General features: G+C 43.4%; 1 protein-coding gene across 6 annotated transcripts in view; it reads left to right on the forward strand.

Annotated features, from left to right (window-relative positions):
• ENTPD4 (ectonucleoside triphosphate diphosphohydrolase 4) overlaps positions 1 to 2,446 on the forward strand; it is a 45,341-nt gene extending 42,895 nt beyond the window's left edge. For 4 of the 6 annotated variants that reach the window (XM_056571176.1, XM_056571175.1, XM_056571180.1 and 1 more), the window contains one exon: positions 2 to 2,443. In XM_056571176.1, the coding sequence (XP_056427151.1) occupies positions 2 to 230 (229 nt within the window). In that variant the 3' untranslated portion in view covers positions 231 to 2,443. Of the gene's footprint in view, position 1 lies in introns of all 6 variants that reach the window. The other 2 variants (XM_056571178.1, XM_056571179.1) reach the window with 2 other exon arrangements.
• The last annotated feature ends 8,687 nt before the right edge of the window (positions 2,447 to 11,133 follow it).

An 11,133-nucleotide genomic window follows, 5' to 3' on the forward strand; every position in this document is an offset into this window, starting at 1 on the left:
GAGACATCCAGCAGGAGCAGTTCCGTGGCAGCCACCCTCACTGGCGAGGAGCCTCCTTTGTGTACAACCATTACCTGTTCTTGGTCTGTTTCCTTGTAGTCCTGCTCTCCATCGTGTTATACCTGCTGAGGCTCCGGCGCATCCACCACCGTATGCAGAGGAACACCTCTTCTTCTGCCCTGTGGGTGAAGCAAGACTTACAGCCGTCTGGGCTTCCCAGCCCTATATAAAGTACTAGTAGCAATATGCTGCACATCTTCCCAACCCTGCTGGATTTAAAAGGCTTTACCCTCCTGTCACTCCTAAAGGGACCAGTGTGAACTGTCCATTGGGTCTTTTTAATGGTGAGGGTTTGGATTCGGAATAAGTCTGGCATTATGGGGGTAAACATGGCTCTGGAAATAGCTATCTCCAGCATGATCGAAAGCAACAAATAAAAAGCCATGTTTTAAGTCTCAGGGTATTTATATCTTGTCAATAATTTTGGGGTGAGGCTTGTGTTCCCCATTACCCATATGGAGTCTGTGATCATTTTTCACCTAGAATCTAAGCTTAGGAAAAACAAATGGCCTCCCAGCTAATGCACATTTCTCCCAGCATCAAGAGACAATGGTCTTTGTAAGAGAAAATATTGTTTCAGAAATGATCCAGATTCTTTCAGTAGGACAGTAACTCAGTGTCTTATTTACGGACCGATTTGTTATGGGCACCCTACCAGTACAAATGTGACGCCCATGATGGGAGCTGAACCAGGACTATATTTACTGGGTGCTAGATCTCATGTACGTCCAATGCCTCCTCCCTCAACGTCATTTGTTTCGAGAAGGTTGATAGAATGATCACTGGTTGACCACAATAAAATGGCCGCCTTTATGAGGTACAACAGGCAGTCTCACTAAGTTTTCACTTCTGTCCCGCTTCTTTCTGTGCACTTGTTACTTCTGTTACAGCTTTGCCTCTTTCTCTTACTGCATTATGACATTGTTTGGTTCTTAGGAACAGCTGCTGCTATCCATAAGTGGTTGCTGAAGAGTTAATCTGCAGGGAGTAGAGGTGGGTGAATAGGGTAAGTGCAAGTAATTTCTGAAGAAATCTGCTCCCTGGAGGAAAAGGATTGTTAAATTCACAAATAAATACTTGCAGATGCCCCCAGAAATGGACTTGGCGTTACTCGTGTCAGTCCTCTGTTATGTTAGATGCCTTAAAGTCTGTTATTAAGAAGTCTTACCACCTCTGCCAGCACTGGCACCAATCTGCTCAGGATCTTTTGGCACCTTGTAACTTTTGTGTACTTTATGTAAGTCATGGAGTCCCCTGTAAAGAGTTAAAAACACCCATCAACATATGACAGTGGTTCCCAGTCTGTGACTTGTGAGGCTTTCATGGTGCCCTGTGTCTTTAGCAAGTGGCGCCCCAGCTATCAGCAACTACAGATGCTATTGTGCTTTGGTATTGCCTTAGCATTTACAAGTCTCCGTAATAGAGAAAAAGCTATATAGATTGCAGGTAATAGGATTTTATTGATGGTTTTTAATAGATTGGTGGAGTCTGAAACAATCTGAGAATGATCACTCAAATGAGTGGTAAGAGCCATGTCATTTGTCACATTATTGACTTTCACCTTTCTGATACCTAATATGGCTTAATCCTGTGTCATGTGTGAAAGTGGGACCAATAGCATATGTGATTGGGTTGTTATTTGCATATACAGAGCAAGTCCTGAGGTTTGAGCTGGTGCCAGTGGTGGAGTTGGTGTTCTGACATGACAACAGGCCATACTTGTGTGTGTTTATATATAAAGAAGTCTATCCCCCATGAGAAGTCCCTTTGAGAGAGTCCTTTATTTATATGTACATTGTTCTCTGTATAGTGGTATACCAGATGTTTGTATATAGACGTGGAAGAAAATGATGGATACATTTCTGGACGCTTCCTACTCCCACATTTGCTCTATGCATTGAACTTCCCCTTTAAGTAGATGTTTTCAGAGCAAAAACTAGTAGCTGCATTTTGGGATGTCTTGCTGGATCCCAGAACGGTACATGTCCTATAAACAGTTTCATATTTTCTCTGAATAGCCACATTTGGGACACAATCCATTCGCTGAGCGTTGACGTCAGCCGCAGTCCAGCTGGAAAGACAGATTCCAGAAAATGTCTTACTAATGCCAGCTTTGCTGCTGTTATCCTCTGCCTGGGTCTGAGTGTTCCTTCTCGCTCGCCTCTTCTCTCCCTGGCCTATTGTCTTTCGGCTGTAGTCTCCGCTTCATCCCTATCTTCTTACCAACGCTCCTCTTAAGTCCAAATGGAAGTTTACATGGGAATGTGTTTTATTTTTCTCTTTTGTTGTCTCACTCACCTCTGTTCATTTGTGAATTTTTATTTAAAGTAAAACACAAAAAAAAAAAAATATGAGTTGTGTTTTGTTCTGGAGCTGTCTAGTCCTTCACATAAACAATCTTGTTTCTAGTTGGAACTCTTGTGCATTTATTAAAGCAAGATGTCTCCAGGACCCTCCCTGTACAGAAAACATGTGTGATCTGTGCTTAGAGACTGTGTAACAACAGGGTGCCGGAAAGAGGCAATAGGAAAGGATATGGAAGAGGACATTGACCTTTTTAGATTTAAGACCACCTAATATGGATGTCATAATTCATTCTTACCATTAAGAGGTTACTGTTTTGGAACAAGACAGTCACATGTTCTGCAAGAGGGAAACACAAGGACTGTGCCATTAAACCTGAAAAGGAAGCTTCATTTATGTCCATAGGAGGAAGTATGGCAATGTTATTATGTAGCTGTAAATACTTTATTATAATAGGTATTCTAGTTCCTAGGAGTAATAGATATTGCCAGATAAAAGGGATTGTCCGGAAAACAGAACAGGTTACCTGGTGCTTACTTCTGACCTCTGCATTGTTGGAAGTAAATCTTCTCAGACCAAATGGGCAGGTACCAGCCATATTGTGAGCAAACCTACAACTGCATGCAATGATCAGTAGCTGTAGGATGTCACCACAACATCCTGCAGCTATCGGTCACCGCATGTGGGCATGGTTTTGCCTGCATGAGATGATGGCGACTGGCACCTGCCCGTTGTGGAGAGGCTGGGGTAAGTGCCAGGTAACATGATGGCAACTGGCACCTACCCTTTCTTGTCTGGGCAGATATACTTCCGTGACACAGAGAGGCAAGTGCCAGGTAACCGAATCGGTCAAACCTTGTTTGCGCCCTGGAAACCCCTTTAAAGGGGTTCTCCAGTGGAAAAACTTTTTTATTTTTTCCAAATCAACTGGTGCTAGAAAGTTAAACAGATTTGTAAATGACTTCTATTAAAAAAAATCTTAACCCTTCCAGTATTTATCAGCTGCTGTATACCACAGAGGAAGTTGAGTTGTTCTTTTCAGTCTGACCATAGTGCTCTTTGCTGACACCTCTGTCCATGTCAGGAACTGCCCAGAGCAGGATAGGTTTGCTATGGGCATTTGCTCCTACTCTGGACAGTTCCTTACATGGACAGAGTTGTCAGCAGAGAACACTGTAGTCAGTACTGGAAGGATTAAGAATAGAAGTAATTTATAAATCTGTTTAACTTTCTGGAGCCAGTTAATAAAAAAGAATAAAAAAAAAGTTAACCACCGGAGTACCCCTTTTAAAACCACTGACGTGTGAAGGCAATAGAAGTTTTGACAATGGCACCTGTGAATGGGTGGGATGCATGCATAAAATCCTAAAGTTTATCTTATTGACTTTGACAAGGACTTAACTCGTACCTGTCGTAGTACAAAAAAAAAAGTGATATGTTACTCAGTACTTAATCCTGATAATGTTTGTGTGTCTAGGACCTATATATCCCCAACAAATAGCATTTATATGTTGCTCACTTGCTTTGTGTTTTTGCCTTGTGGAGGGGGCTTGTCCATCTCTCTCCCTCACTGTGGTGACTCATCTGCTCTGTGTCTGGGAGCAGCCTGGCAGTCTGCAGATTACTGCACAGTAGTTTTTATGCATACATTTTCTATCTGTTCCTAGTAAAGCTGGATGCTAATCAGCTGTCACTGTGTGTGTCATTCAGCTTTCATAGACTACTGAATGTCTGATCAGCTTCATTGTCATTTAGGAGTCAGAGAAAGCTTTGGCTGTTTAAGCATGCTGGGAGTTGTAGTTTTGCATTGCAACAGCTGGATCTGCAGTGTTTATAAAGCACTGTGTCAGTGTTGCCTCTAGCTGTTGCAAAACTACAACTCCCAGCATGCCCGCACATTCTTTGTAGTTTTGCAAGAGCTGAAGGCACACACCTGGAGAATACACAGCTCTAAAACAGAGTTTTACAAAGATTGTACCATCATGGGAGTTGTAGTTTAGGAACAGCTGAAGGTTGTAGTGGTGCAATGGTGATCTCCTATACTGGATACCACTTTATGGCCGGTATCCCATATGCTGCAAAATACAGAGTAGTCTTTCAGCATAAAGATTGATGACCCCTAGTGGCGGCTATTTTCATTTTTGATTTTTTTTTTTTTTTTTTTGTTAAATTGACTTTTTTTTTTTTAATTAATATTTAAAAAAGTGATCTTATCAGTAGTACTACAAAATATAAAAAGTTTTTCATAATGACAGTGCCTCTTTAATTGTTCTGGTTGGATGACTGGAGCAGGTCTTTTAGGATATTCCCGATATAGTGGTTAGTACCTACCAAAAGTGATCCAACTGGTGGTGAACTAGCGATAGGTTGATGGGTGCCAATGGCTCAGTGAATTGCATCGAAGCAAAGGCTAGTCCAGTGTGTCCTAACCAGGATGTCTCCAGCTGTTGCAAAACTACAATTCCCAGCATGCCCGTACAGCAGGGATCATATGGATTACTGGGGGTGTGTGTGCATTACTAACCTGGGGAATAGATGGCATTATGGGAAGAAGATATTAATATAAATTCTGCTGCTGTATACTGGGATATCTTCCTGGCATGTCTATTTACAAATTTTTACTTTTGTCTGGGACTCAAAAGCATAGCAGATCACGCTTCTGAGTCCCAGACAAAGTTATACATTTTGGTAGGGCTGGGCGGTATGGTCAAATATGTGTATTGCTGTATTTTTAAACCTATGGCGGTTCCATGGTATATAATGTTATCCCCCCCCCCCCTAAATTAATTAATAGCCCAGTGCTGCGCTGTCCCCATCGGGGTACTACTCGCGTTACCCGCAAGTGCTGCCCTCCTCGTCCCCCTGATTGTTACGGCCGCCGGTGCTGACACTCTATAGCTGTATCCCTATGCCCAGGCTGCAAAAGGTAAACAAAAATAAACTTTAACGCATGTTCCTACATTGGCCTTACGCTCTTCCTGGGAATGGAACGTCGGAGAGCCGTCAGTCTATCACCGGCCGCAGCGATGTTCCGCCTCGGCCGGTGATAGGCTGAGCCCACTGTCATGTGAGAAGCCGGCTTCTTACATAACAGTGCGCTCAAACCTATCCACAGCTGAAGCGGAACATCGCTGCGGCCGGTGATAGGCTGACGGCTCTCCGACGTTCCATTCCCAGGAAGCTGGTCCAGACCGACAGGGAAGGTGAGTTAAAGTTAATTTTGTATACAGTATAGAGCAGTGGTCTTCAACCTGCGGACCTCCAGATGTTGCAAAACTACAACTCCCAGCATGCTGGGTGTTGTAGTTTTGCAACATCTGGAGGTTGAAGACCATTGGTATAGAGTGTCAGCACCAGCGGCCGCAACAAACAGGAGGACAAGGAGGGCAGCGCTTGCAGGTGACATATGTGAGTAGTACCCCGATGGGGACAGCGCAGCGATGGGCTAATAATTGGGGGGACAGAACAGCGCTCGCGGGTCACATATGATTAGTTCCCTGATGGGGAAGCGCTGGGCTGATAATTAATTCATTACCGAGGGGGAGGGCCCAAACCGGTATTGCGGTAAGGGTTAAAATTCATATCATGCAGCACTAAAATTTCGGTATTCGGTATGAACCGGTATACTGCCCAGCCCTACATTTTGGATCTAGATGGAATGTAGTCACCATAAGGATACATTTACACATGCGTATTTTGCTGCTGATTTTCCTCCCCATTGAAGTTAATGAGCAGGAAAAATAGCATCAAAAGGCCCATGTGAAGGTACTGTTAGACTGTGCTTGGCACCTTAAAGTCAATGGAACCCATTACGATACACATCGGCAATCCCTTTTCACAGGGTGCCGATGTATACCTGCGAAGTGTGCACAAAACATGGTGTGAACAGACCCTAAATTGTCCAAGACAATGGTTTCAGTTAGTTGTAAATGATGATTTCGGTATCTTATGGGTATAAGGTTATTGTTACAAGAGTTGTAGAATCATGGCTTTTGTAGCCATCTTTAGAATGACGACTGGGCTCCCATACTAATCTCCTCACATGTAGAGTCCTATAGGTCTATTTTTTGTCCCCACCTCTCAGCCCCTATCATGTTTATGTAGATAGTTTGTCATTGTCCCCTTGATGTACATGCCATAGCAGTCAGCTTTAGTCTCGGCCGCACCCTTTCTTTTCAGCCACCATGTCTGAGAGTGTGAGTGGCGATAGAGAGGATTTCATTAATCCTAATTTTCCTGACCCCATCCGGCCTCCTCGGCTCTATTACCTGTGTGAAAGCGTACACCTCTGCCGCTGACTGATCTTCACAAAGGCGCTGTTTGTTTGTTTGTGGTTGTTTTTCGTGCCTGAACAAGGAACACAGAAGCTTCTCGAGACCATTAGGCATAAGGCATGAAGACCATACAATGCTGGATGTCTTGATCTTTGACCTTTCACGTGAACCCTCTGGGACACTTTGACATCCGAAATCTCTCCTCTTCATGGATACTTGAGTATGTCATTCATTTGCTACCACTGGGTGACAAAGACTAGAGAAAGGTGATAATGCCACCTTGCCCCACCCAGTCTGCCTTTTTACTACCCTCAGATGTCATCTGATTCTTAGTAACCTTATATCCCGGGGTATCAATGTTATGACTACATTATTGCTCTCCCACCGCACGTCGCTGCGGAGTGCCACCTCTGAGCATGGCCTTGTCTCTAAGTGTCAATGTCTCACACATTATCCTTGTCTTGCTGCTGTTATGCTTGAAGTATCCTGTACTTATCCATTCCATGACTACAAGGAGTGTAGGCCCTTTTAAGATAATGGCAATTTTGAGCTTCTTGGAATGGTGCACTGTTAATCTAAACAGTACAATATTACAAAAAACAGAGCAGTGCCACAGTTGTCCATAGGCTGTGTCTGGCATTGCAGCTCAAGTGGTAATTATCCTAATATGCTGTTATAAATTGGGAGTTTATAAATTGACTTTACACCAGCATTAAAGAAGATATCCAGTGGGAAAAAAACGTATCTCCTATCTGCAGGACCCCCGACGGTTTCCCCTACGGGGCCCCGGCTCTGCTTCACTAAAGCACGTCTCGTACCCAGCACAACCCCCCCCCCCCCCCCCCCCCTTTCATTTATCTCTATGGGACAAGCGTGTCTCCACCTCTCCCATAGAAATGAATGGAGGGGGTGTGTCTCAAACAGCTTATGTGCTGGGTGCGAAATGTCATTACAGCAGCAGAGCCAGAGCCCCATATGGGAAATTGGGTGGGGTCCCAGCAGTAAGATCGCCCTGTGATCGACTACTTATTCCCTCTCCTGCGGATAGGGGATATGTTTTTTTTCCCACTGAATATCTTCTATAAGTAATCTAAGGGCGCATTCACGTGAAAAAATGGTTTTCAATGGGATTCTTCTGCACAGGGCACACTGTAGAATTATACATTGGATAAACATATACATCGAATATACATTGCTGTTAATGGTGACGGCACATGTCCTGGTGCCAACTTAATCAGGCAGCATTATTGTGCACTGAATGTCCTGCAGGAATTTCTCCAGGTGGACATTCCGTAGTGTGAATGCGCCATTATACTACAAAGTTATCATTTTTAAAAATATATAGAGGCATGGTTTATGAACTAGACTTCCAGTTGTTGCAAAACTACAACTCCCAGCATGCCCGGACAGCTGTTGGCTGTCTGAGCGTGATGCGAGTTGTAGTTTTGCAACAGCTGGAGGCACGCCGGATTGGAAACACTGCACTTCAGCATTGTTTCTCCTAACATGTTGCTCTCCAAGACAAGAATTCCCATGCTTTTGTAGGCTTTAACAATAGCTATGATTCTGTGTTCACTAAAGGTTACATTACATCTGGACACGAGAGTGACAAGTAACACTGCAAGAACTAAGTCTTGACTGGCAAAAATTGTAAGAATGGATTATTTCCATGACTTTAATACATAATGTAGACTCTCTAGCCGTTGCAAAACTACAATTACCATCATGCTCTGAGGGCCAAATGGATGTTGTAGTTTTGTAACAGCTAGAGAGTCACAGGTTTGGGGACCCTGCATCTATGTGCAAGATGTTATGTTGGTGCAATGATGGTGTTGTCTGCTATCCCCCAAAAAAAGTCAGTGGAAACCATAAAAAATATGCAAAATAGTCTAATTTATGGAAGACTTTAAAATCATAGTTAGGGGATGGCTGTCGGGGCATGGTGAGAGTTGTAGTTTTGCTAGATCTGGAGGTCCATAGTTTGTAGCCCAATGTTGTAATACCTTAAAAAGTATCTGTCACCATATAAACTTTTCTAAACTAACTCAGGCTATGTTCCCCAACTACTCCTAACATTCCTCCTACCCATAAAAAATGTTTTAGGAGCTTTCAAAAGCTCTGTATAATGCCTTGCTCACATACTTACCTAGCCCCTGTCCCCCACAGATCCCGTTTATCTCTGTCTGAACCTTATGTGAGAAGGTGAAAGGTATCGTGGTGGATGGGCGATATGTGCCACCAATGCTCCTGGCCTTGGTGAAGTAAGAGCCGGTATTTATTCAGTGTCTGTGCTGCGATGCTGACACTATGGCCGTAGTATGGCTGGAAGGCCAATCCGGGACGGCTCTTACTGGGAATAGTCAATTGCAGGGTGGGGGTCATTCCCCACAATCCAGGCCACTTTTTGTTGACCTTAAAGGCAACCTGTTTCATAAGCTGAGGGGAATTTGCTAGTTACAGCTCACACTGCCAGTGAGAGCTGAAGGTGGAGTTCTTCCTTAAATTTGCTCCAAGTTTAGAAGCTGGTGAGCAGCCTGCCTGGAGGCCTGGAAAAGACTTGCTTGATGCCACATGGCATGGACTCAAATGTGAACAAACACCTAAGGAATACAGGTGGACTTTTGTTACATTTTCCTTTGTTCTGCATTTAAAGACTGTTTGCTGTGTGCCAAGTGTGAATAAAACACTGAACTTTGATTTGAAAAATACTGTTTCCTTGCCTCTATACTGCAACCGCACCTATCTGCAAGAGCGAGTCATCACACTTAATATAATTCTTTGATTCTTCCTGTTTTCGAGAGACGAGCGCTTGGTGCAGGATCTCCCGAATCTGCCAATCATTGGCAAAGATGGAACACCGCTGAGGCCAATCATTGGCCTCAGCGGTGTTCCATCTTTGCCACTGATTGGCTGAATCGGGAGATCCTGCACTGAGCACTCTTCTCCAAAGCAGAAAGAAGAGAGTAGATCGGTGACCAGATGAAGGCAAAGTGGAACTGCAGGGGATGGGAGCTAGGTAAGAATGCCTTTTTTTCTTCTATCAAATCATGTAGTACTAAACCAGGTGTCTTGTTGCCACTTTAAATGGCTAATGTTGTTTTAAACAACTTCCCTTTATTTTCTATCCTATATCATTTTTAACATCTTTGTTAATAACTTAATTTACCAAAATGACTCTTTACCCTAGAAAAAAAGGTCTTATCTAAAGGCTTGTCAACTGTCTCCCTTCCCTGCAATCTGAGCCTGTCTTCCTCCCTCAGAGGGTACACACTGTGCCTAAAAGTTAAATCAGGGCTTCCATGTTATCTGACCACCCATATAGCTCTGGGAAACTGAACACAATCTCCTCCCCTTCTCCCTTTAGGTTGTTATAATTGGTATTATCATGAGCAACAGTTCACTGTTTTAGACCAGGGCTGTTTTTTGTGATGTAGCCTTTTCCTTGCTATGACCCTGTTACTGTCATCTTTCAGCTCACATAGCACATTGCAAACCTAGTGCATCAATACCCCCCTTCCCCAAAATGCTATCAATAGAAGTGTATTGTAGATCATCTCCCAGCAGAGTGACACCCTGTTCAGTCCAGTGTAATGACCTAGTAGGTGCTGTCCTGTGATTGGCCAGAGAAGTAAGGGAAAGGAAGTCTAGGGGTAGATAATGTGGCAAACAACCCAGGTCTGCTCCTGACTCATGAAATTAGGAGACTAAAAAAAAAAACTGTACACCATGGAGAGGTCTGCGGGGTGCTCAATATCTGCAGTGAGACCACTAAAATCACCTTGCTACCAAACCATGCAGGTTTTCAAAATTCTTTTGAAATTGCTGGTACTCTAAGGGTGCGTTCACACTGAGTAATTGAAGAGGAATTTACTCGAGTTCTCCGCTTAGAAATAATTAACATCTGCTTTGCCATCGACTTCAATGTATTTTACTCTGCACTGTTCACACTGCGTAAATTCCGCTCGCGGAATTATGTTCCGCCAGAAGAAAGAACATACTCATTCTTCTTGCGGAATACGCGAGCAGAAGTCCATTGAAGTCAATGGTAAAAATGTTTCCACTTGAAAAAGTTTCTGCACAAAAATTCCGCACGAAAAAATTAATAAATAAAAAGGGGAAAATTCCAGTTGGTAGTGGTAGTCCAGTAAAAAAAAAAAAGTTTCCTCCTATATTCCACTTGGAAAATCTACACGGAATTCCATGTTAATTCTGCGCGATTTTCGCACGAAAAAATAAAAAATTTATTCTGCAGCGGAATTTTTACATGAGGATTCCCCTCCTATTTCTCAGTGTCAACGCACCCTTTGGCCTCTCCTCATTGAACAATCCTTACTTGTTACAAGTGTCCATTGACTATGAACTGATCACAAAGCGTCCTCATGTTCGGGACCCCCAGATATCAGCTGGTCAATTTACTTTATAGCGCCAATTACAGGGAAAATGAAGCATTACACAGCGCCTATTCCTATTAATTGTTTGTCTGTGTAATGCAGGA

This window comes from Hyla sarda, chromosome 4 (assembly GCF_029499605.1).
Source record: "Hyla sarda isolate aHylSar1 chromosome 4, aHylSar1.hap1, whole genome shotgun sequence".
NCBI lineage: Eukaryota > Metazoa > Chordata > Amphibia > Anura > Hylidae > Hyla > Hyla sarda.